The sequence below is a fragment of the Ranitomeya imitator genome, chromosome 1 (genome assembly GCF_032444005.1).
Source record: "Ranitomeya imitator isolate aRanImi1 chromosome 1, aRanImi1.pri, whole genome shotgun sequence".
NCBI lineage: Eukaryota > Metazoa > Chordata > Amphibia > Anura > Dendrobatidae > Ranitomeya > Ranitomeya imitator.
Genome location: NC_091282.1, coordinates 735,592,996 through 735,619,984, shown reverse-complemented (window position 1 = coordinate 735,619,984; position 26,989 = coordinate 735,592,996). Strand labels below are relative to the sequence as shown.

The 26,989-nt window shown below is 44.4% G+C and overlaps 1 protein-coding gene across 2 annotated transcripts in view; it reads left to right on the top strand.

The window, feature by feature from the left end:
* Window positions 1-808: 808 nt before the first annotated feature.
* Window positions 809-26,989, top strand: part of LOC138644795 (homeobox protein SIX4-like) — a 43,456-nt gene continuing 17,275 nt past the window's right edge. Inside the window, exons 1-3 of one of the 2 annotated variants that reach the window (XM_069733621.1) lie at window positions 809-1,697; window positions 7,380-8,044; window positions 21,242-22,196. In XM_069733621.1, coding sequence (XP_069589722.1) covers window positions 991-1,697; window positions 7,380-8,044; window positions 21,242-21,912 — 2,043 coding nt within the window. In that variant the 5' untranslated portion in view covers window positions 809-990 and the 3' untranslated portion in view covers window positions 21,913-22,196. Of the gene's footprint in view, window positions 1,698-7,379; window positions 8,045-21,241; window positions 22,197-26,989 lie in introns of those variants that run through there. The other variant, XM_069733612.1, reaches the window with a different exon arrangement.

Below are 26,989 nucleotides of genomic sequence, written 5' to 3'. Positions count from 1 at the left end.
GGGCCGGCAGGAGGACACCCTCGGGCCGGCAGGAGGACACCCTCGGGCCGGCAGGAGGACACCCTCGGGCCGGCAGGAGGACACCCTCGGGCCGGCAGGAGGACACCCTCGGGCCGGCAGGAGGACACCCTCGGGCCGGCAGGAGGACACCCTCGGGCCGGCAGGAGGACACCCTCGGGCCGGCAGGAGGACACCCTCGGGCCGGCAGGAGGACACGCTCGGGCCGGCAGGAGGACACGCTCGGGCCGGCAGGAGGACACGCTCGGGCCGGCAGGAGGACACGCTCGGGCCGGCAGGAGGACACCCTCGGGCCGGCAGGAGGACACCCTCGGGCCGGCAGGAGGACACCCTCGGGCCGGCAGGAGGACACCCTCGGGCCGGCAGGAGGACACCCTCGGGCCGGCAGGAGGACACCCTCGGGCCGGCAGGAGGACACCCTCGGGCCGGCAGGAGGACACCCTCGGGCCGGCAGGAGGACACCCTCGGGCCGGCAGGAGGACACCCTCGGGCCGGCAGGAGGACACGCTCGGGCCGGCAGGAGGACACGCTCGGGCCGGCAGGAGGACACGCTCGGGCCGGCAGGAGGACACGCTCGGGCCGGCAGGAGGACACGCTCGGGCCGGGTGGAGGACAGGCTCGGGCCAGCAGGAGGAGGACACGCTCGGGCCAGGTGGAGGTGTCTGACTGTGCAGCCTGCGCCTGACCGTACCGGATAGGTGGAAGGGGGAGCGAGCGCTCTGAGTGACGGTTGCCGCAGCAACGGCCGGTCTTCCATTCCGAAGTCCCCGCCCACCTCGTTCCCCCAATGGCTCTCCCAGCTCCAGGCCAGGACGGTCCTGCCAGTTTTTGCAGTTGTGTAGTAGTCACATTGCTGCGATCCGTTTACACTTCAGGGGAGGGGGGGAAGTAATGATCGCTGCGTGGCCGATGGAAACCTGATCAGACGGGAGGGGTGGACTTTTTTTTTTTTTAGCAGAAGGGGGGAAAAAAATGTCTTCCCCTTCCAACGGGATCCCAAATGCAATAGAGATCAAGCAGGAAAATGCCTTGGACGCGGCTGCTTTCTCTATGGAGCATGCACAGCAGCCCGGGACGGAGGACGGGATCAAGAGCGAACTTGTGATCGGCGGCGGCGGGGCCCCGTACACCCTCGCCTTCTCCCCGGAGCACGTCGCCTGCGTGTGCGAGGCTCTGCAGCAAGGTGGGGATCTGGACAGGCTGGCCCGGTTCCTGTGGTCGCTGCCCCAGAGTGACCTGCTACGTGGCAATGAGAGTATCCTGAAAGCCCGGGCGCTGGTCGCCTTCCACCAGGGCAGGTACCCGGAGCTCTTCTCCGTGCTGGAGAGCCATAACTTCGAGCCGTCCAACCACGCCGTGCTGCAGGACCTCTGGTACAAGGCTCGGTACAACGAGGCGGAAAAGGCCCGGGGGAGAGCCCTGGGGGCGGTGGACAAGTACCGGCTGCGGAGGAAGTTCCCGCTGCCCCGGACCATCTGGGACGGAGAGGAGACCGTCTACTGCTTCAAGGAGAAGTCCCGCAACGCGCTGAAGGAGCTGTACAAGCACAACCGCTACCCGTCCCCCGCCGCCAAGAGGAACCTGGCCAAGATCACCGGCCTGTCCCTCACCCAGGTCAGCAACTGGTTCAAGAACCGGCGGCAGCGCGACCGCAACCCGTCCGAGGCGCAGTCCAAGAGGTGAGGACGGAACTTGTGCCGCTCTCTATTGTGCCTGCTGCAACATGGCGCGACTCTGCTGCTGCTGCTAACTTCTCCAAGTCTAGAAAGCTGGAAGGGGATTCCATGAAAGCAGAGCAAACATGCACCAATAGCCCGAGGAATGTAATATGGACGCATGTGGGTCATTTAGAAAGGGGGAGTATCACAAGGAAAGGTTTTTGGTGTATGCGGGTCATATGTGGGGGTGATTGGTGCATGTGGGTCATTTATGGGAGGTGATAACACAAGGAAAGGTTATTGGTGTATGCGGGTCATATGTGGGGGTGATTGGTGCATGTGGGTCATTTATGGGAGGTGATAACACAGGGAAAGGTTATTGGTGTATGCGGGTCATATGTGGGGGTGATTGGTGCATGTGGGTCATTTATGGGAGGTGATAACACAAGGAAAGGTTATTGGTGTATGCGGGTCATATGTGGGGGTGATTGGTGCATGTGGGTCATTTATGGGAGGTGATAACACAGGGAAAGGTTATTGGTGTATGCGGGTCATATGTAGGGGTGATTGGTGCATGTGGGTCATTTATGGGAGGTGATAACACAGGGAAAGGTTATTGGTGTATGCGGGTCATATGTGGGGGTGATTGGTGCATGTGGGTCATTTATGGGAGGTGATAACACAGGGAAAGGTTATTGGTGTATGCGGGTCATATGTAGGGGTGATTGGTGCATGTGGGTCATTTATGGGAGGTGATAACACAGGGAAAGGTTATTGGTGTATGCGGGTCATATGTGGGGGTGATTGGTGCATGTGGGTCATTTATGGGAGGTGATAACACAGGGAAAGGTTATTGGTGTATGCGGGTCATATGTGGGGGTGATTGGTGCATGTGGGTCATTTATGGGAGGTGATAACACAAGGAAAGGTTATTGGTGTATGCGGGTCATATGTGGGGGTGATTGGTGCATGTGGGTCATTTATGGGAGGTGATAACACAGGGAAAGGTTATTGGTGTATGCGGGTCATATGTAGGGGTGATTGGTGCATGTGGGTCATTTATGGGAGGTGATAACACAGGGAAAGGTTATTGGTGTATGCGGGTCATATGTGGGGGTGATTGGTGCATGTGGGTCATTTATGGGAGGTGATAACACAGGGAAAGGTTATTGGTGTATGCGGGTCATATGTAGGGGTGATTGGTGCATGTGGGTCATTTATGGGAGGTGATAACACAGGGAAAGGTTATTGGTGTATGCGGGTCATATGTGGGGGTGATTGGTGCATGTGGGTCATTTATGGGAGGTGATAACACAAGGAAAGGTTATTGGTGTATGCGGGTCATATGTGGGGGTGATTGGTGCATGTGGGTCACTTATGGTAGGTGATAACACAAGGAAAGGTTATTGGTGTATGCGGGTCATATGTGGGGGTGATTGGTGCATGTGGGTCATTTATGGGAGGTGATAACACAGGGAAAGGTTATTGGTGTATGCAGGTCATATGTGGGGGTGATTGGTGCATGTGGGTCATTTATGGGAGGTGATAACACAGGGAAAGGTTATTGGTGTATGCAGGTCATATGTAGGGGTGATTGGTGGATGTGGGTCATTTATGGGAGGTGATAACACAGGGAAAGGTTATTGGTGTATGCGGGTCATATGTAGGGGTGATTGGTGGATGTGGGTCATTTATGGGAGGTGATAACACAGGGAAAGGTTATTGGTGTATGCGGGTCATATGTGGGGGTGATTGGTGCATGTGGGTCATTTATGGGAGGTGATAACACAGGGAAAGGTTATTGGTGTATGCAGGTCATATGTAGGGGTGATTGGTGCATGTGGGTCATTTATGGGAGGTGATAACACAAGGAAAGGTTATTGGTGTATGCAGGTCATATGTAGGGGTGATTGGTGCATGTGGGTCATTTATGGGAGGTGATAACACAAGGAAAGGTTATTGGTGTATGCGGGTCATATGTGGGGGTGATTGGTGCATGTGGGTCATTTATGGGAGGTGATAACACAAGGAAAGATTATTGGTGCATGTGGGTCATTTATGAGGGGCGGTAACACAAGGGAAGGTTATTGGTGCTTGTGGGTCAGTTATGAGGGACGGGAAGGTTATTGGTGCTTGTGGGTCAGTTATGAGGGACGGGAAGGTTATTGGTGCATGTGGGTCATTTATGAGGGACGGTAACACAAGGGAAGGCAATTGGTGCATGTGGCTCATTTATGAGTGATGGTAACACAAGGAAAAGTTCTGGAGAATCCCATTGATGCATGTAGGTCAATAATGGAAAGCTCTGGGGAACATTTGGGTGGTGGTATCACAAGGGAAAGCTCAGGGGAACATTTGGGTGGTGGTATCACAAGGGAAAGCTCAGGGGAACATTTTGCCTATGTCCTAGCAGATATGAAATTGGTTTAGCAATTTGGTGAATTTGTTACCTGGGCAGATTGGGGTAAATCTCTTTATCGGTGACGATTGATTGTTTTAATTTTAAATTTGACAGAGTAAATGATTTACTAAAATGTGATGTAGCGGAGAGCATGGCAGATCAGGCTGCAGTGTTTTGAAACCTGATTCTAAGCTCATTGAGCTCAGGTTTCATTGAAATCCTAGATGGGAGACTCCTGTGCCCTTTGATCGGCTCTCATTTGCATTGTCCCCTTTTATGATCTTGCTGTCACACTGCTTTCTGCAGCTGCGTACACCTTCCTGGTAAGGGCTGGTGGCTTAGGTAAGGGTTGGTAACTTTCCCTGTGCGCTGGGTTTAGATTATCCACAAGGCGCTTCTTATACTAAAATAAATCACTTCTGTAGGGAAGGAGGGGGAGACGGGTCTCTGATTTGCAGCCAGAGGGGGCTGAGATTGCTGTAAGCCCCTCTGACTGCACAGGAGAGTGTTAGAACAGATGTCAGCTTGTTCCCCTTAGCTGCCACTCAGTTGTTTGGTTTTTTTTTTTGCAGTGAGGGGATCCAGGGGGCTTCACAAATGCACTTTTAACACCTTCATGATTCTTTGAATCCTTTTGTTACCTGGAAGTTGCCTTTCTTTCTTTTTAAGGAAACTTCTGAGCACCAAATGGCAAGCGCTAGCCATAAATGTTAAAAGTTGCAGGCCCCCATATCGGTAGATTGTGGCCTCTCCTTCCCATCATTGTAGCGTTCTAGTACGAAGCCATCGGAAACTGCATTATTCTATTGCAGTGGCCTACAGCTGTGGAGCCAGAAGTCCCAGCATGCCAGGAAACTTTTCTGAGCTTTATTCCATTACCACCATGTTTATCCTCACTTGGGGCTCACAACGTAAATCGGTATGTCTTTGGGTCGAGGGTGGAAGCCCAGAGGAGACCCAAACAAACATAGGATTACTTTTTTCCTATCCCCAGGAGACGAGTAGTAGCTGATGGGACAGCAGTGATCCTGGGCCTGGGCTCAGCTTATGCTTCTACTTGGGAGCAAGGTCCAGGGTCGTAGCTTAGTCTGGGACGTGGTGGAGGCTTTGCAGGTGTTCGTTTCTTGTCTTCAGAAATCCCTTATCTCTAGGCCTGTGACTGACTGGTTTGGCCTGCCAGGTGGAGGTGACCTGTGCTTCCAGCAGAATGCTCAGCCCTTCCCTGTTCTGTCTCTTTACGCCTCCCATTTGCAGAACCTAATGAGTAAAGTTGCCCGGAGGTGTTTTTTTTTTTTTTTTTTTCTTTTTTTTCTCGTAAGGCGCGTACAATACTGAAATAATGCAGTGTGTCGTATTTGCTGAACGATCTAGCAGTTTGCTTATTTCTAGATGGTTCTTTAATACTCTACACAGAGGCAAAATTCACTCCAAACTTCTAAATAGATGATGTCATGAATCCTTTTCATTTCCACTGGTGGCCAAAGCAGCTAAGATATTGGGGACCATGACAGGCCAAAGCGGGTGCTGTGTACTAGGGATGTGTGTGAATACAGCCAGACGACCTGGGCACAGTCTATGAGACTTGTATAAGTGGCTGCAATGTTGCCGGTGGTTTTGGCTATGCCTAGTTGGAACCAGCGGCGTTCTGGACATGAGCAGTGGCTCCATTGTTGGCCAATCAGCTGACACAAACTACTGTGGTGTGGACGCATTTTCTCATTTGTCACGGCCACTTTTGACCTGAATCATATATGGGTTAGATTTGATCACTTGCCCGCAATTGGATCAGGAATTGTGGCAGTAATACGGTTCAGGAATCCGGCCACAATACGGCCATGTGAATCAGCTCAAACAATGAGAAACATAAAAAAAATGTCTTTGCCACCTTTTAGGCCACATTCACACGTTCAGTATTTGGTGAGTATTTTACCTCAGTATTTGTAAGCCAAAACCAGGAGTGGAACAATCAGAGGAAAAGTATAATAGAAACATATGCACCACTTCTGTATTTATCACCCACTCCTGGTTTTGGTTTACAAATATTGAGGTAAAAAACTAGCCAAATACTGAACATGTGAACGTGGCCTAATGCTTCATAATCCCAGCTGTATGAAATATTGTGACCAGTTGGTACATTGTACAGATGTGAAAGATGCAATTGTGAAACAGTGTATACCATAGCATTTATCAGTGGTTTAGAGGAAAAAGTGGACGTGATATATATATATTTATTTTTTTTATGGCATCTGACAGTGCTTGGTGCCTTTTTTTTTTTTTTTTTTTTTTTTTTGTTTCCCACCAACATTTGTCATCATATCGAATGCATAAAAAAAAAAAAAGCCCAAAGCCTTTCAAAACGTATCCAGAGCATACCCATATTGTGCTTCTTCAGAGTTGTAATCTGGCCATATCTCTAGTTTAGCAGTAAAATCATCCTGAGCTTGGTTGATCTTTCTGGAAAAGTACGTAGTGAGCATGTTTCCATATACCCGCCATTGTAGATGTCATAAATCAAACCTTTACAGCTTGTAAAATATTCATGGGCTTAAGTGTGCAGCTATGCCTCCTTCAGATATGACAACCCCATTGGAAACTCGTGCATTTAATTCTCCGAACGACGCGGGCATGTGCTGCAGAGCAATTTTTGCCTTTTGTTTTCTATCTCTCTGCAGCGTGCAGATGTCGGGGGGTGGGGGATGCTTGATGGATGGGCAAACATAGACAGGTAACATTCCTTGGGTTTTCTAAACTAATGCTTCCTGGTTAAAGAACACCTCCCCCACTGCTCTGCCACTCTTCCCCATACATTAGCACCTTTGGGGCATTCTCGCTTATTTAAGGCCTTCTGTGAATTTGCCGCCTGTGTGATCAGGAAGGATATAATTAAGGTCACCCCTCACTTCAGTGGCTGGATAATAATTACATGTTCCAAAATGTCCTATTTTCTGCAGTTGGAGATGATGTAGTTAAGTGCCTCGGAGAAAGCTGGGTTCAGGTTATGTTCCTGTTTACGAGCCCTTCTATTCTCCTTGGTTCCATATTTGTTTTTCTGCATAACAATAGGTGTTCCTTTACAAATGCCACCACTCCATTACCATATATTTGCCAAATGGCCCTTCTGTGTTTGCTTCTTGCCACTTCACACAAGCTGAAGTGTCCATTAGTCTCCTCACAAGAGGTTTCCCCTGATCTTCTCGTCTGCTCAAAAATAATACCGTCAAGTAGCGTCACTTCCATTTCCAGTGCCATTTTTTTTGTTAACGATTTCTCTTGTTTTGTGTTCTTTACTTTTGCTTCTTTAGTGAGTCGGATGGAAACCACAGCACTGAAGATGAATCGAGCAAAGGCCAAGACGACCTGTCTCCACATCCTCTTCCCAACTCGGATGCCATCTCCAACATAAGCCTTCCTGCGCACGCCGATGCCGTGTATATGCAACACATTGGGAATAAAATCTCCTTAAGCTCTTCTGGAGTTCTGTTAAATGGAAGTTTGGTATCGTCCAATACTTCACCCGTTTTCTTAAATGGAGGCTCATTTATCCAGGGACCCAACGGCGTGCTTCTTAATGGTTTAAACGTGGCAAATTCGCAAACGGTGACATTAAATTCTCCAAAAGTGGCCTCTACCATTGTAAGCAATGGTGCTCTGAACTCCGACATCTTGGTGTCCTCCCCTGAGGAAGTCAAGGTTCTTCAAGCTGGTTTGACAGATTCTTCCTCGTCGTACACTACAAATATACAGCCTTCTTTCCCAGGGTTAATACCTGCTGCAGAAGTCAAGACTGAGACTATCCAGCCTGCTGCTGTTTCTCAAGATGGCGGAACAGTCGTTACATTTACCACTCCCATACAAATAAACCCGTACGGCATTGTCCAGATACCCAATTCAGGAACAAACGCTCAGTTCATTAATGGAAGTATTGGATTCTCCACACTCCAGCTGCCTTCAGTTGCAGTTTCCCAAGGTAAATGACGTGTATAGATGGGAGAATTTGTGCATTGTTTTCTGAAATGTTTTTAATACCAAAACTTGGATCTGTCATCCACAGAGAACCTTGCGTTCTAAGGTGTTACATACATACATACATATATAATCACCAATGTCCAAAAGATAACAAAACTGGCACTTCCAGTACACCATAAACACCGATAAGTCACCCTAAGGGTAACTGCAATGAAGAGATCCAGGAAGATATAAATTAAGGCTTTATTAAGGAACTTTAATAAAATGCATAAAAAAATGCCCAAGCACCTAAACATAAGGTGGAGGCTATGTGCAGTATATCACTGTAAAACATCACTTGCATGGTAGTAACATAGTAACATAGTTAGTAAGGCCGAAAAAAGACATTTGTCCATCCAGTTCAGCCTATATTCCATCATAATAAATCCCCAGATCTACGTCCTTCTATAGAACCTAATAATTGTATGATACAATATTGTTCTGCTCCAGGAAGACATCCAGGCCTCTCTTGAACCCCTCGACTGAGTTCGCCATCACCACCTCCTCAGGCAAGCAATTCCAGATTCTCACTGCCCTAACAGTAAAGAATCCTCTTCTATGTTGGTGGAAAAACCTTCTCTCCTCCAGACGCAAAGAATGCCCCCTTGTGCCCGTCACCTTCCTTGGTATAAACAGATCCTCAGCGAGATATTTGTATTGTCCCCTTATATACTTATACATGGTTATTAGATCGCCCCTCAGTCGTCTTTTTTCTAGACTAAATAATCCTAATTTCGCTAATCTATCTGGGTATTGTAGTTCTCCCATCCCCTTTATTAATTTTGTTGCCCTCCTTTGTACTCTCTCTAGTTCCATTATATCCTTCCTGAGCACCGGTGCCCAAAACTGGACACAGTACTCCATGTGCGGTCTAACTAGGGATTTGTACAGAGGCAGTATAATGCTCTCATCATGTGTATCCAGACCTCTTTTAATGCACCCCATGATCCTGTTTGCCTTGGCAGCTGCTGCCTGGCACTGGCTGCCCCAGGTAAGTTTATCATTAACTAGGATCCCCAAGTCCTTCTCCCTGTCAGATTTACCCAGTGGTTTCCCATTCAGTGTGTAATGGTGATATTGATTCCTTCTTCCCATGTGTATAACCTTACATTTATCATTGTTAAACCTCATCTGCCACCTTTCAGCCCAAGTTTCCAACTTATCCAGATCCATCTGTAGCAGAATACTATCTTCTCTTGTATTAACTGCTTTACATAGTTTTGTATCATTGCAAATATCGATATTTTACTGTGTAAACCTTCTACCAGATCATTAATGAATATGTTGAAGAGAACAGGTCCCAATACTGACCCCTGCGGTACCCCACTGGTCACTTCGACCCAGTTAGAGACTATACCATTTATAACCACCCTCTGCTTTCTATCACTAAGCCAGTTACTAACCCATTTACACACATTTTCCCCCAGACCAAGCATTCTCATTTTGTGTACCAACCTCTTGTGCGGCACGGTATCAAACGCTTTGGAAAAATCGAGATATACCACGTCCAATGACTCACCGTGGTCCAGTCTATAGCTTACCTCTTCATAAAAACTGATTAGATTGGTTTGACAGGAGCGATTTCTCATAAACCCATGCTGATATGGAGTTAAACAGTTATTCTCATTGAGATAATCCAGAATAACATCCCTCAGAAACCCTTCAAATATTTTACCAACAATAGAGGTTAGACTTACTGGCCTATAATTTCCAGGTTCACTTTTAGAGCCCTTTTTGAATATTGGCACCACATTTGCTATGCGCCAGTCCTGCGGAACAGATCCTGTCGCTATAGAGTCCCTAAAAATAAGAAATAATGGTTTATCTATTACATTACTTAGTTCCCTTAGTACTCGTGGGTGTATGCCATCCGGACCCGGAGATTTATCTATTTTAATCTTATTTAGCCGGTTTCGCACCTCTTCTTGGGTTAGATTGGTGACCCTTAATATAGGGTTTTCATTGTTTCTTGGGATTTCACCTAGCATTTCATTTTCCACCGTGAATACCGTGGAGAAGAAGGTGTTTAATATGTTAGCTTTTTCCTCGTCATCTACAACCATTCTTTCCTCACTATTTTTTAAGGGGCCTACATTTTCAGTTTTTATTCTTTTACTATTGATATAGTTGAAGAACAGTTTGGGATTAGTTTTACTCTCCTTAGCAATGTGCTTCTCTGTTTCCTTTTTGGCAGCTTTAATTAGTTTTTTAGATAAAGTATTTTTCTCCCTATAGTTTTTTAGGGCTTCAATGGTGCCATCCTGCTTTAGTAGTGCAAATGCTTTCTTTTTACTGTTAATTGCCTGTCTTACTTCTTTGTTTAGCCACATTGGGTTTTTCCTATTTCTAGTCCTTTTATTCCCACAAGGTATAAACCGCTTACACTGCCTATTTAGGATGTTCTTAAACATTTCCCATTTATTATCTGTATTCTTATTTCTGAGGATATTGTCCCAGTCTACCAGATTAAGGGCATCTCTAAGCTGGTCAAACTTTGCCTTCCTAAAGTTCAATGTTTTTGTGACTCCCTGACAAGTCCCCCTAGTGAAAGACAGGTGAAACTGTACAATATTGTGGTCGCTATTTCCTAGATGCCCGACCACCTGCAGATTTGTTATTCTGTCAGGTCTATTAGATAGTATTAGGTCTAAAAGTGCTGCTCCTCTGGTTGGATTCTGCACCAATTGTGAAAGATAATTTTTCTTGGTTATTAGCAGAAACCTGTTGCCTTTATGGGTTTCACAGGTTTCACTTTCCCAGTTAATATCCGGGTAGTTAAAGTCCCCCATAACCAGGACCTCATTATGGGTTGCAGTTTCATCTATCTGCTTTAGAAGTAGACTTTCCATGGTTTCTGTTATATTTGGGGGTTTGTAACAGACCCCAATGAGAATTTTGTTACCATTTTTCCCTCCATGAATTTCGACCCATATGGACTCGACATCCTCATTTCCTTCGCTAATATCCTCCCTTAAAGTGGACTTTAGACAAGACTTTACATAGAGATAAACCCCTCCTCCTCTCCGGTTTTTACGATCCTTTCTAAACAGACTGTAACCCTGTAAGTTAACTGCCCAGTCATATGGTAGTATTCATATAACAACATATTGGCTAAGTACATATATTGCTGCCTAAGCGGTTTATAGGGTCATATCTACCTGCAGACAGCACAGCGTTCCACCTCACCCCAACGCACGTTTTGCACCAGGCTTCTTCCGGGGGAGTGCGAAACGTGCGTGGGGTGAGGTGGAACGCTGTGCTGTCTGCAGGTAGATATGACCCTATAAACCGTTTAGGTATATTACTACTGTGGCTATACTCTGGGCATGCTTAGGCAGCAATATATGTACTTAGCCAATATGTTGTTATATGAATACTACCATGCAAGTGATGTTTTACAGTGATATACTGCACATAGCCTCCACCTTATGTTTAGGTGCTTGGGCATTTTTTATGCATTTTATTAAAGTTCCTTAATAAAGCCTTAATTTACGGTATATCTTCCTGGATCTCTTCATTGCAGTTACCCTTAGGGTGACTTATCGGTGTTTATACATACATACATACATACCCCCCATAAAATAGGGTCCAGGACCAGAGCTGACCACTGTAAGGCTGTCCGTCTCATATACCGCATTGTCCATATTTATGGCGCACACACTCTTAGTGGGGCTGAGATCACAGCCGCGTGAGGTACTGGCAATTTTGGCTGGTCTCTTGGGTAGTGTGGGACCCTTTCGTTTCTGCTGATCGGTGGCGCTCTAATCTGAGGATAGATCATCAAAATAAAAACACTTTTTTTTCAAGTATTTCCGCTTGACACATCTGTAGGGAAAGAGGATAAAATACGCAGGATAAAACGACAGGGATATGAAATCTGTAATGCTGATCTCCAAGTAATTTTTCCCCCCTTCTGTATTGGATGAGATTTTGTAAAATCACATCCACTTTGCTGATACTTGTAATACACAACGCGTTTTCCATCAGAAACATCTTACCTGTGCAATAAGCTTGCCATGCACATTAGACTTGTGTCAGCCAATATTCAAAGGTTCTTCTGATGGTCTAATGTGTATAGGGGAGTCAGCCACCTGATGGTCGGGTGAGATGTCGATAGCACATGTCTGATTTCACCCTGTCGATTGTTTGTTCTCCCGGAGATAAGGCGCCGGCCGACTTGTCCTAGACAATACAGAAGCACTCGGCCGAATGAGAGCTCCTGTGTATGGGAGAGTCGGCCAGATCACTGACATCCATCTAATGAATGAGGATGGTGGCGCCAGGTGCCTGATGGTCGGGAGAGATGTCGATCACACATGTCTGATATCACACATGTCTGATTTCACGCTGTCAATCGCATTGTTCTCCTGGCGATAAGGCATCGGTCAACGTGTCATAGACAACACAGGAGCACTGGGCCGAATGAAAGCTCCTGTCGGCCCAGATCGTTGACAGCCTTCTTCTGTGTATGGTCAGTATATTCATGCAACTGGGTATTGGAAAAGTCTTAGTCTTCCCATGTGACTTAACCACCCATGTTGCTATATTTCATAAAATACAATTTATTCTTGTAAACTGTGTTGCCCATTCCACGTTCATGAAGTCACAGAACAACAACGGTGGCGGATCTGTCTATACTTCTATGTTGCAGCTGTTCAGCACTAATAATAGCGCTGCTACATATGAGGAATAATTGAGTGGACTTGGTGTAGGCATTTGTTTGATATTTCCAGCCGTCCTGCTTTAACAATCCATTAGTGCGGCTTCTAAATGGATGTAGCCATCATTTGGTTAAACCAGAAAAGTGCAAACCATGGGGCCTTGGTGTCTGCTGTGCGTATCTGCATCACTTCTGTATAATCGCTTCCTTTCCTATGCCAATCACTGATTGATAAGTAGTGCTCTTTTCTTATAGAAGAGGGCAACAAAATTAATAAAGGGGATGGGGGAACTACAACACCCAGAGAGATTAGCAAAATTAGGATTATTTAGTCTATGAAAAAGACGACTGAGGGGCGATCTAATAACCATGTGTAAGTATATAGGGGGACAATACAAATATCTCTCCGAGGATCTGTTTATACCAAGGAAGGTGACGGGCACAAGGGGGCATTCCCTGCGTCTGGAGGAGAGAAGGTTTTTCCACCAACATAGAAGAGGATTCTTTACGGTTAGGGCAGTGAGAATCTGGAATTCCTTGCCTGAGGAGGCAGTGATGATAAACTCAGTCGAGGGGTTCAAGAGAGGCCTGGATGTCTTCCTGGAGCAGAACAATATTGTATCTTACAGTTATTAGGTTCTTTAGAAGGACGTAGATCTGGGGATTTATTCTGACGGAATATACGGTAGGCTGAACTGGGTGGACAAATGTCTTTTTTTGGCCTTGCTAACAACTACTATGTTGGGTTCTTCAGCAGCTGTAGATATCTTATACATGCCACAGCTGCTGCAGAACATCATTATAGACCTCTCCTGTGGTAGAGAACTTCTTCTTGAAAGGTAGGAGAGTGTTTTCATATGAATCTGATAGAAATTCCGAGACATATTTAAAAAAGTCTCCCTAATATGAGTTATAAAGAGTATTGGGAGCCATCTTGTAGTTTTTTTTTTCTCTATAGGTGCATCTCTATGGTTATGACACCGCTCTCATTTCTAATATTAAAATATATAGTGTCCTTGCTCTTATAGGGTTTTTTTTGTTTGTTTTAGAAAACCTCATTCCTATGACTGCAGTTTGTTGGGAAAAAAAAAAGGCTTTCTCATCCTTGCCAGGTCCAGCACCGTGTCTCTGCTTTTGTTGTCTTTAAGGCTATGTGCACACGTTCAGGAATTCATGCAGAAAATTCCTGTGAAAATCCGGACATTTCTGCCAGATTTCCGCATGAAATCCGCATGCGTTTTTTTTGTGCGGTTTTGACGCGGTTTTTGCGCGCTTTTTTCGGACATTTCCCAATGAATTAGACAGTGGGAAAACCACGAAAAAACCACAAAATTAATGATCAGGTTCATTATTTTTCCGCAATGCGTTTTTCATGCGGAAAAACGCACATCATGTGCACAGAAGTTGCGGATTTCATTAAAAATGATAGGATGCTTAATCTATGCAGATTATTTGCGGTTTTATAGCGTTCTTATAGCGCAAAAACGCTAAAAAAACGCAAATCTGCAACGTGTGCACATAGCCTTATTGTCTGCAGTGCTGACGTCACAACGACAGCACTGCAGACAATCACTGAGCTCGGTTATTGTCTGTAGTGCTGTTGCAGTGACTTGGATGGTTATCTCAAATGGCAAGTGGCTGCGTTGGACATTGTATTGCTACTTTATACTTCACGTTTATCCTCAAGTCTCTACCATGGTTGTTTGCACTCTGGTGACGCAGATCCAGAGATGATCAAATGCCAAATGGTACCTTAGGAAATGGAGCTTGCAATATTTCATGCCATAGTGTCCTCTGACTGGAGCTCTTCTGTCTAAACGTTCCCCATACATAGGAATGGTCGGCTCAACCAAATGTTCATGTGTACTCCATGGGGACAGTAGAGTACGTTATTAATCTGCCTGCAAAACAAAAGGATCTGGTGAATGAACTAAAAGCACCCAATCCTTAACCCCCCCTACCCCCCCACCCATATCCTCTGTCAGGGGATAATTAACATTACATGATTGGCCAATCCTGTAGAAAATGACGATTTCTATCTAATGTGTATGAGGGCCTTATCTCCACAACTGACTTGATTTGGAGGCCCTTTTCACTAGGCCTGGTCCAAGTATAGATAAGGAAGCCATCTTCGTTAAATTCCATGTGGCCTGATTGGAATACGACAAAAGAAACACACTATAAATGGTTGTGCAAGACACACATACAAAGAAGTATTAGAAAAATGTAAATCTTTATTAAGCTACAATAAATCAGTTAGCATATGATAAAAACAAGACACACACACTAGAAAACATCTTGTGGGTACATGTAAGGGGATATTTAGTTCATGTGCACATTATACAGACACTGCTACCTCATCATATGAGCAGTGCAATAAAGTGCCGATAATTTTTAAATAAAATGCATGACTGTAAATCATGCCTGACTTTAAATATATGACAAGTGGCCACAGCGAATAGCGAAATCATAATACTGTACCATTAGTTTACTTACTATGGGGTATATGCTCAGTTTGTTTCTTTTCTTGGATTTTGATAGTGGTGATGTGCCCCTGACGCACGTTTCGCCAATGGGTGTTTGGCGGTACTTATCCCCTCTGACTTGTGTCCAGCAGTCAGTCTGAGTGCTCACAACTGCAAAGTATTTCTGGCTTTGTCTACTGAAAGAAGAACTCAAAGACCCTTTGGCTTTGTCCTTTTGGGTTACTCAATCAATACATGGATTTAGAGTGACTTGATTCGAATAAAAAAAAATAATTCTGAAATGTTATTTCTGTATGTAGTGGCACTTGCAGCTGGAAGAATGGGCTCTGAGCATCAAACAGTTTAGCTCCTTCCCGTCATTGTGTGGCTTGTATAAATTCCAATGCAGTTCAGTAATTGCTTTTCCGTCAAGCTGAAAAATTACTCTGAGACTTGAAAATGTGATGGTCTAGTAGCCGGTTCTTCATAAAATACAGATACGGTAGTTTACAACTGGTACATCTAAAGTGCATGTAATTCACTGTTAGTACAGATACGTGCAAAAGTCATGGAAATAAAGATTCTTAAAAATCAGCATTAATGGGTCTTGATTTTGTGAGCGGACTTGTCAGATAGGTCCCAGGGTGGCTCATCTGCACGGAGGCACACAGAGGAAATTGGGGTCTGTCTGGTGTTTTGTAATGTTACTCTTAATACTTAATTTCAGCTCTGTCTGTGCAATCTGTGCTCCCTTCGCTGCCTTTTTTTTTTTTTTCTTTTTATTGCCCCCTACAGATTGATGTATTGTACTTGGGTTTGACAGTCCATATTACTGACGTGACCCCCTGTAATTCTACAGTACTGTAATGGCACTGAAGCTCTGGAAAATGGCTAAATAGTGTCTAAACTTCTCAAACTTATTTGTTTCATCAATAATTTTATTCCGTGTTGAAAATTATTTATCTTTGCTTATCGCTTTAAGGAGTTTGGTTTCAGTCCTCTAAACCTTGCATCTAAATAGCCCAACAAACCACTGCTTACTCTAGAAGAATGGCTGTGAGGATCCTTGGCATGAAAAGTAAAAGCTCCTGCTTGGCTTGAAATGTAGGCAACGCAAAGGAAAGTATCCAGCCGTTTGAATATAAAAAATCACCAATTAATGCAACTTTAAAATATTGCAAAATCCCACACGTTTCGGACATAGAACTCTCCTTAATCGTGGACCTGTCAAAAAAACAAAAAAAAACAACCCAAACTTGGACCTATTGACCTCCATACCATAGTCTATTTGTCTGGCATTTCTGTACTCCATCACTATGCACTGGGAGTACGAACGCTGGCAGTCGAGGAGGAATCTCTTCCCTGTAAAAATATTCAGTGCAGGTATCCTCTCTGCGCTCAGCAGGATCTTTCTGTGTCTCCTCCGTAAGCACCATCATGTAGTGAGCCTCCTGCACTGTGCCACCTGCAGTAACTCCTCCGGCATGGTTCTACCTAGTGCAGGTGAGATTAGGCAGCTTGAAACCTATAGAGCAGTCATGGTTGTGCTGCCTAGTCTCATCTGTGCTTGGCACAACCATGCCAGAGGAGTTACTGCAGGTGACACAGTGCAGGAGACTCACTACATGATGGTGCCTACGGAGGAGACACAACCAGATCCTCCTGAGCGCAGAGAGGAGAATACCTGCACTGAATACCTTGCAGGGGAGCAAGCACACGCCTGTGTCCTCCTCCTTCAGTGCCAGAGTTTGTACTCCCATTGCATAGTGACGGAGTACAGAAAAACCCGACAAGTAGACTAAAGAGTAAGCAATGGTATAGAGGCTACTAGATGCAAGTTTTTTTTTTTGTTTTTTTTTTTTACAGATCTAAAGTGAACTCTCTTAATGACTTGATTAGCAAAGTTAAATAACTTTCAGTACAAAAGCTCATTTCCACCAAGCGGAGGTGTCCCCCTTCTATCTTACTTTGCAGTCGGTGAGATGAGAGGCATCTCATGGTGGACGCGACTTGGCTTAATGGAGAACTGGACACCTGTTTTGTACAAACACTTGAGTGAATGATATCATGCGAGTCCCATCTACCCTGGAGTAGCGGACTGTGGAGATAATGCAATGTGCATAAGTTAGGATATATTTTTCAGGCTCTTTTTCAGTTGACTTTTACCTTCAACCGCCTTGGCAGTGCTACTGCATTCAGGCTTTTGAGACTCTTTATTGTTACAGATACCGTCTGCTCGCCTTTTCATGGCCGTGAATGCATAATCTTGGCCCAGAATAAATCTGGACAATGCTTGTCCATACAGTTGTGGCCAAAAGTATTGACACCCCTGCAATTCTGTCAGATAATACTCAGTTTCTTCCTGAAAATGATTGCAAACACAAATTCTTTGTTATTATTATCTTCATTTACTTTGTCTTAAATGAAAAAACACAAAAAGAATTATCCTAAAGCCAAATTGGATATAATTCCACACCAAACATAAAAAAGGGGGTGGACAAAAGTATTGGCACTGTTCGAAAAATCATGTGATGCTTCTCTAATTTGTGTAATTAACAGCACCTGTAACTTACCTGTGGCACCTAACAGGTGTTGGCAATAACTTAAGGTACCTTCACACATAACGATTTCGTTAACAATATCGTTGCTTTTTGTGACGTAGCAACGATATCGTTAATGAAATCGTTATGCGTGACAGCGACCAACGAACAGGCCCCTGCTGGGAGATCGTTGGTCGCTGTGAATGATCAGGACCTTTTTTTTTTGGTCGCTGATCACCCGCTGACATGGCTGAATTGGTGTGTGTGATGCCGATCCAGTGACGTGTTCACTGGTAACCAGGGTAAACATCGGGTTACTAAGCGCAGGGCCGCGCTTAGTAACCCGATGTTTACCCTGGTTACCATTGTAAAAGTAAAAAAAAAAAAAAAAAAAAAACACGTATATACTTACATTCCGGTGTCTGTCCCCCGGCATCAGCTTCCCTGCACTGTGTCAGCGCCGGCCGGCTGTAAAGCAGAGCACAGCGGTGACGTCACTGCTGTGCTCTGCTTTATAGCCGGCCGGCGCTGACACAGTGCAGGGAAGCTGACGCCAGGGGACAGACACCGGAATGTAAGTATATACGTGTTTTTTTTTTTTTTTTTACTTTTACAATGGTAACCAGGGTAAACATCGGGTTACTAAGCGCGGCCCTGCGCTTAGTAACCCGATGTTTACCCTGGTTACCCGGGGACTTCGGCATCGTTGGTCATCGTTCGGCATCGACTAAACAGCGACGCTGCAGCGATCGGCATCGTTGTCTGTATTGCTGCAGCGTCGCTAAATGTGACGGTACCTTAAATCACACTTGCAGCCAGTTGACATGGATTAAAGTTGACTCAACCTCTGTCCTGTGTCCTTGTGTGTACCACATTGAGCATGGAGAAAAGAAAGAAGACCAAAGAACTGTCTGAGGACTTGAGAAACCAAATTGTGAGGAAGCATAAGCAATCTCAAGGCTACAAGTCCATCTCCAAAGACCTGAATGTTCCTGTGTCTACCATGCGCAGTGTCATTAAGAAGTTTAAAGCCCATGGCACTGTGGCTAACCTCCCTAGATGTGGACGGAAAAGAAAAATTGACAAGAGATTTCAACGCAAGATTGTGCAGATGTTGGATAAAGAACCTCAACTAACATCCAAACAAGTTCAAGCTGCCCTGCAGTCCGAGGGTACAACAGTGTCAACCCGTACTATCTGTCGGCGTTTGAATGAAAAGGGACTGTATGGTAGGAGACCCTGGAAGACCCCAATTCTTACCCCGAGACATAAAAAAGCCAGGCTGGAGTTTGCAAAAACTTACCTGAAAAAGCCTAAAATGTTTTTGGAAGAATGTTCTCTGGTCAGATGAGACAAAAGTAGAGCTTTTTGGGCAAAGGCATCAACATAGTTTACAGGAGAAAAGAGGCATTCAAAGAAAAGAACACGGTCCCTACAGTCAAAGATGGCGGAGGTTCCATGATGTTTTGGGGTTGCTTTCCTGCCTCTGGCACTGGACTGCTTGACTGTGAGCATGGCATTATGAAGTCAGGAGACTACCAACAAATTTTGCAGCATAATGTAGGGCCCAGTGTGAGAAAGCTGGGCCTCCCTCAGAGGTCATGGGTCTTCCAGCAGGACAATGACCCAAAATACACTTCAAAAAGCACTAGAAAATGGTTTGAGAGAAAGCACTGGAGACTTCTAAGGTGGCCAGCAATGAGTCCAGACCTGAATCCCATAGAACACCTGTGGAGAGATCTAAAAATGGCAGTTTGGAGAAGGCACCCTTCAAATATCAGGGACCTGGAGCAGTTTGCCAAAGAAGAATGGTCTAAAATTCCAGCAGAGCATTTTAAGAAACTCATTGATGGTTACCGGAAGCGGTTGGTCGCAATTATTTTGGCTAAAGGTTGTGCAACCAAGTATTAGGCTGAGGGTGCCAATACTTTTGTCTGGCCCATTTTTGGAGTTTTGTGTGAAATGAAATGAAGAATTTGAGATTGCAATCATTTTCAGGAAGAAACTGAGTATTATCTGACAGAATTGCAGGGGTGTCAATACTTTTGGCCACAACTGTATGCTCTGTTTTGAGCAAAAAGGCATCAATCCTGGCTCAGGACTCCCCTCCGAGTCAAAATGGAGGTCCTGTCTGTAAGACCGGCTCCTGTTCTGGCGGACTTGTATTACAAGGACTGCCATTTATCTGCTGCTTTCAAGGGGTGCCAGGAATGGGACCTGGGTCAATATGATGATCACCCTAAAGAGCTGCATTTTGATGGGGTTGGCTGAGAAAACTCCATATGTTTCCTTTGCGACAACAGGTCATTTATATTTTAATATTTCATTACTTTTCACGATGGATGGAAGAGGTTTGGATAATGTGCAGACCTCCTTTTTAGCTTCTTAGTAGATGGTCATAAAGCGATCATCTTATAGAGTAAGACCCATTAACAACGAGTATCCTACAAGCTCTGGTTTTAATTCGGACATTATAATACTTTATCACCTTGTCACTTTCACTGGGGGGGGAACGGCTGTATGGTCCGTGGCATTGTAGAATGACTTTTGGCTACGGTTCCTCTTTCGATATCTGTATTTTTTTTTTATGGGAAGCCTGGGCTACTGCAAGAGAGATGAGAAGGTGTCTGAATATTAAGTGAATATAATCAAGAACATGGCAGCATTGAGGAGAATCACCAGCCGGTAGACACAAGTATACGAGTTCTAGGTGCCCATTAGATTGGCCAATATGAGGAAGATAGATGATCTCCAAGTCCAGGTAAGAGGATTATTTACCTTGCTGCATTTTAACTGAAATAACATTGAATCTTAAAGGGGATTTGTCGTCAGGTTTTTGCTACGTAATCTGAGAGCAGCCTAATATAGGGGATGAGATCCTGATTCCAGCGATGTCACTTACTGGGCTGTGTTTTTAATAAAGTTGGTGTTTTATCAGCAGGAGATTATCACTAGAGGAATAGGTGTCTTGTGCCTCCTGGTCCAGCCACACCCCCTCCACTGATTGGCAGTCTTCTGTGTAGACTGTATATTGATAGTTGTGTGGGCGAGGTTATACACAGCTCAGCACTCCAAGCTCTGCTATAGCTACAGCAGAGAAAACTGTGACTGTATCACAACTGCTGCACCCAATCAACTAAGTGAAACGTTACTGGAATCAGGGTCTCAGCCTCTATAGCATGCTGCTGTCAGATTGCATAACAGAAACCTGCCGACAGATTCCCTATTAAGTTTTAATTTTGATTAACCAAAAAGCTTGATTACTGCCATGTTTATTGGCAATTTTTATATATCTAAAAACCAAAAATCATTTGTTTTAAAGGTCAGACCTAAGTGAGGTCAACCAGATCTCCTCTTCTGCTCCTTTGCAGTAGCTCAGACTACGGGACCTTGTGCCACAGACTCCCCAGTGTGTAAGTATTTAACATGATTCATTTTTACATCTGATTTCCCAACCTCCATACTTATTCTTATGCCATATTTTCTTCCCACAGGGGAGCTGTTGAGTGAAAAACATCCTAGGAAACGCTACCCTGCATCTGAAGGCCACTGGACAATCCACTGTGAAGGATCTTCTCAAAATGAAGGTGTTTTGGAAACTAACGTCCACCCACACAACATTCGTAAAGGATCCCGGGAATATTCCAAACTTAAAATCAGGAAATTGGACCATAAATGTCCTCTGTTATCTTGTGAAGGTTCAGAAGATGGCAAAGTATCGTGTTCGGAGCAGGATCTTCCTGAAACAATAATGGACTGTTCATCGGCAGAAGACCTTTACCTGCCGGAGAGAGATTCTTCTTCAGATGGTGATGACCCCATTTTATTTGAAAGGCCAAAAAGAATATTAAGGAAGAAATTAAGACAAAGTTCATCGTTGGTTTCTAGATCTACACCTTCTTCAGGTTTTCAGCCCTTTCGGGAAAGAATGAAGAAACCACTTGAAGAACCTCAACATTGCGTACTGGATCAGAAGGAGAGAGCAGGTTCCCATGTAGATCAAAGATTAAGAGATCTTTGTGAGCTGCAGAGGGCAATGGCAACAGACTTGCATGGTCTTCGCACTGAGATGGCCAACATTGGTCTGATACTTGGGAAGATGTTGGTGCTTCTGGAGAAATCTATGTCTTCCAGTTCCAATGCAGGTCAAACCGATGAAATGTGAAATTTCTGCATTGTTACTTTACAAAGGTTGAAGAGTCAATTAAACTGTTTAACTGTTACTTTCTTTTTTTTTTACTTAATAAATGTTTTTGTGTGTATTGAGCGGTGTAATTTTTTGAGTTGAACAATGATTGGTGTGAACTCCAGAGATGAACAATGATGCATTCATTCATATTTCTGCCCTATCTTAGCCGAGATTACAATTTTCCTACAAAACGTAGGCTGCTTTTTTTAGAAGTCATATGAATGGAAATGTGATTAAGGCATGGGATATTGCAAGTTTAGAAACATATTGTAAAAATGCAGGTTTCCCTTTAAAAAAAAGTAGCATCACAATTATCTCTAATCTAGTAATATTTAACCCATTCAATGCGGCCAATTTCCATTTTTGTATTTTCATTTTTCCTCACCTTTTTCCAAAAGCCATAACTTTGTGTTTTCCTGCCTGCATAGACTGCTAAGGGCTTGATTTTCACGGGATGATTTGTAATTTTAAATGACACAATTCATTTTACCACGTAGTATATTGGAAAACAAGGGGGGGGGGGGGAAATCCAAGTGCGGTGAAATAGAAAAAGAAAAGAAATGAAACGCATCCCTGCAGTTTCTTTTTGTTTTGTTTTTACAGCGTACATTGTGTGGTAATAAAATTACTTTGCAATATGATTTTGTTTCAGTATGGCAATACCAAATGTCAATTTTCTTTAATATTTTAATGGTGAAAAAAAAATCAGTAGTTTGGGCGGGAAAAAAAAAAGTTTTTAGATTGTGCTACCATTTTCCAAGAACCATAACGTTTAAACTTGTCGGTCGATGGAGCCATGTAAAGGGTTATTTTTTGTGAGACACTGTTTTTATTGATATCACTGTGGGATATATATGAAATTTTTATCGGTTGTTACAGCATGTCTGGTGTTTTGAGTGTAATACATATACTGTGTATATATATCTACTATATAATTGTCTAAGGGTCACTTCCGTCTGTCTCTGTCACGGATATTCATTGGTCGCGGCCTCTGTCTGTCATGGAATCCAAGTCGCTGATTGGTCGTGGCAAAACGCCCACGACCATTGCCACGACCAATCAGCGACGGCCACAGTCCGGCGGCAATATGGCCGCTCTTTCCTCCCTGCAGTCAGTGCCCGCTCCATACTCCCCTCCAGTCATCCAGTCAGTCCTCACACAAGAATAATAATAATAAAAAAAAAAAGGTTATTCTCACCCTCCGACGTCGCATCCTGTCCTCGGCAGTGCAAGCGGCAGGTTCTGGTGCTAAGAATGCTATGCGAGAAGGACCTGCCATGAAGTCACGGTCATGTGACCGCGACGTCATCACAGGTCCTGCGCTCATACCAACCCTGGGACCGGAAGCTGCCGCGTGCACTGCACACAGGCGACAGGACTACAAGGGGCCATCGGAAGGTGAGTATATGTTTATTTCTTATTTTTTAACCTGTTACATGCATGGCTGGGCAATATACTACGCAGCTGGGCAATATACTACGAGTCTGTGCTGTATACTACGTGGCTCTGTGCTGTATACTACGTGGCTGGGCAATATACTACGTGGGTTGTGCAATATACTACGTGGACTTGCATATTCTATATATATATATCTTAACCCGACCCCCCAAATTTTGCCACACAAAAATGGGAAAACTTAATGACTCGAGTATAAGCCTAGGGTGGGAAATGCAGCAGCTACTGGTAAATGTCAGAAGTAAAAATAGATACCAATAAAAGTAAAAATTGAGACATTGGTAGATTGTGTTTTTGATTATCCATATTGAATCAGGAGCCCCATATAATGCTCCATACAGTTCATGATGGCCCCATAATATGCCCCATATAATGCTCCATGAAGTTTGATGGCCCCATAAGATGCTCCATATTAAAATATGCCCCATATAATCCTGCATATAGTGCTACATAAACGTTGATTATGGCCCCATAAGATGCCCCATACAGACACTTGCCCCATATAGTGCTGCACAAACGTTATGGCGCCGTATGATGGTCCATACAGACACTTGCCCCATTTGCTGTTGCTGCGATAAAAAAAAAATCACATTCTCACCTCTCCGTCGCTCAGGCCCCGGCACTTTCAATATTCACCTGACTTCGTTCCGGGCGCCGCTCCATCTTCAGCGTCTTCTGCACTGACGTTCAGGCAGAGGGCGCACACTATCCACGTCACCGCGCCCTCTGACCTGAGCGTCACTGCAGAAGACGCTGAAGACGGAGCGGCGCCAGGAATGGGGAGCAGGTGAATATCGCGCAGCGCTTCCCCACCCCATTATACTCACCTGCTCTCGACGCTGTCCCTGCAGGTCCCTGGCTTCCCGGCGCCGCAGCTTCTTCCTCTACTGAGCAGTCACCGTTATCGCTCATTACAGTAATGAATATGCGGCTCCAGCCCTATGGGAGGTGGAGCCGCATATTCATTACTGTAATGAGCGGTACCATGTGACCGCTCAGTACAGGCAGAAGCTGCCGGGGAAGCCAGGGACCTGCAGGGTCTGCGCCGGGAGCAGGTGAGTATAATTAGACAGCCCCCGCTCCCCCTCCCCTGCTGACCACTGGGTATGACTCGAGTTTAAACCGAGAGGGGGACTTTCAGCCCCAAAAAATGGGTTGAAAATCTCGGCTTATACTTGCGTATGTGTATGTTGTGTATGTATATGTGTGTATACATGTGTGTGTATATACAGTTAGGTCCATATATATTTGGACAGAGACAACATTTTTCTAATTTTGGTTATAGACATTACCACAATGAATTTTAAACAAAACAATTCAGATGCAGTTGAAGTTCAGACTTTCAGCTTTCATTTGAGGGTATCCACATTAAAATTGGATGAAGGGTTTAGGAGTTTCCTCTCCTTAACATGTGCCACCCTGTTTTTAAAGGGACAAAAAGTAATTGGACAGATTTAATAATTTTAAATAAAATGTTAATTTCTAGTACTTGGTTGAAAACCCTTTGTTGGCAATGACTGCCTGAAGTCTTGAACTCATGGACATCACCAGACGCTGTGTTTCCTCCTTTTTGATGCTCTGCCAGGCCTACACTGTGGTAGTTTTCAGTTACTGTTTGTTTGTGGGCCTTTCTGTCTGAAGTTTAGTCTTTAACAAGTGAAATGCATGCTCATTTGGGTTGAGATCAGGTGACTGACTTGGCCATTCAAGAATATTCCACTTCTTTGCTTTAATAAACTCCTGGGTTGCTTTGGCTTTATGTTTTGGGTCATTGTCCATCTGTAGTATGAAACGACGACCAATCAGTTTGGCTGCATTTGGCTGGATCTGAGCGCACAGTATGGCTCTGAATACCTCAGAATTCATTCGGCTGCTTCTGTCCTGTGTCACATCATCCATAAACACTAGTGACCCAGTGCCACTGGCAGGCATGCATGCCCAAGCCATCACACTGCCTCCGCCATGTTTTACAGATGATGTGGTATGCTTTGGATCATGAGCTGTACCAAGCCTTCGCCATATTTTTCTCTTTCCATCATTCTGGTAGAGGTTGATCTTGGTTTCATCTGTCCAAAGAATGTTCTTCCAGAACTGTGCTGGCTTTTTTAGATGTTTTTTTTTAGCAAAGTCCAGTCTAGCCTTCTTATTCTTGATGCTTATGAATGGCTTGCACCGTTCAGTGAACCCTCTGTATTTACTTTCATGCAGCTTTCTCTTTATGGTAGATTTGGATATTGATACGCCGACCTCCTGAAGAGTGTTGCTCACTTGGTTGGCTGTTGTGAAGAGGTTTCACTTCACCATGGAGATTATTCTGCAATCATCCACCACTGTTGTCTTCCGTGGGCGCCCAGGTCTTTTTGCATTGATGAGTTCACCAGTGCTTTCTTTCTTTCTCAGGATGTACCAAACTGTAGATTTTGCCACTCCTAATATTGTAGCAATTTCTCGGATGTTTTTTCTGTTTTCCCAGATTAAGGATGGCTTGTTTCACCTGCATGGAGAGCTCCTTTGACCGCATGTTTACTTCACAGCAAAACCTTCCAAATGCAAGCACCACACCTCAAATCAACTCCAGGCCTTTTATCTGCTTAATTGAGAATGACGTAACAAAGGGATTGCCCACACCTGTCCATGAAATAGCCTTGGAGTCAATTGTCCAATTACTTTTGGTCCCTTTAAAAACAGGGTGGCACATGTTAAGGAGCTGAAACTCCTAAACCCTTCATCCAATTTTAATGTGGATACCCTCAAATGAAAGCTGAAAGTCTGAACTTCAACTGCATCTGAATTGTTTTGTTTAAAATTCATTGTGGTAATGTCTATAACCAAAATTAGAGAAATGTTGTCTCTGTCCAAATATATATGGACCTAACTGTATATATGTGTGTATATATATATATATATATATATATATATATATATATATATATATATATATATATATATATATATATATATATACGAGGGGCGATCCAAAAGTAATGATAATCAATACTAAACACAATGAATATAGTCAAAAAATAAATTTATTTTTCTACATAGTCTCCTAACAATCTCTTTTCTAAACTTAGAATTCCCTTCGAAAAAAATTATTGATCTTGACCCTCTCTTCGATCTGCCAATACAACTTCTTCAACTTTTTTCACGTTTTCTTCATTGAGGGACGTGGATGGGCGTCCTTCACAATGGTTATTTTCCGTCGATGTACTTCCCAGCTTAAATTCCTTGGCCCAGCGTGCAACTGTGGAATATGGAGAAGAGTCCCCCAATGTTTCCACCAAGTCGCTGTGTATGTCTTTGGTAGTCATTTTTTTCAAGCAGAGGTATTTGATGACAGCTCTGAGCTCGTTTTTTTCCATTTTGATGTTCACACCTCGGCAGTTCATATTCAAATGAATGTAGATCCCGGGAATCGTGGTCTATTTAAGTACCGTATATACTCGAGTATAAGCCGAGATTTCCAGCCCAAATTTTTGGGCTGAAAGTGCCCCTCTCGGCTTATACTCGAGTCAAGGTGGGTGGCAGGGTCGGCGGGTGAGGGGGAGAGGGCGCTGAGGCATACTCACCTAGTCCCAGCGATCCTGGCGCTTCCCCT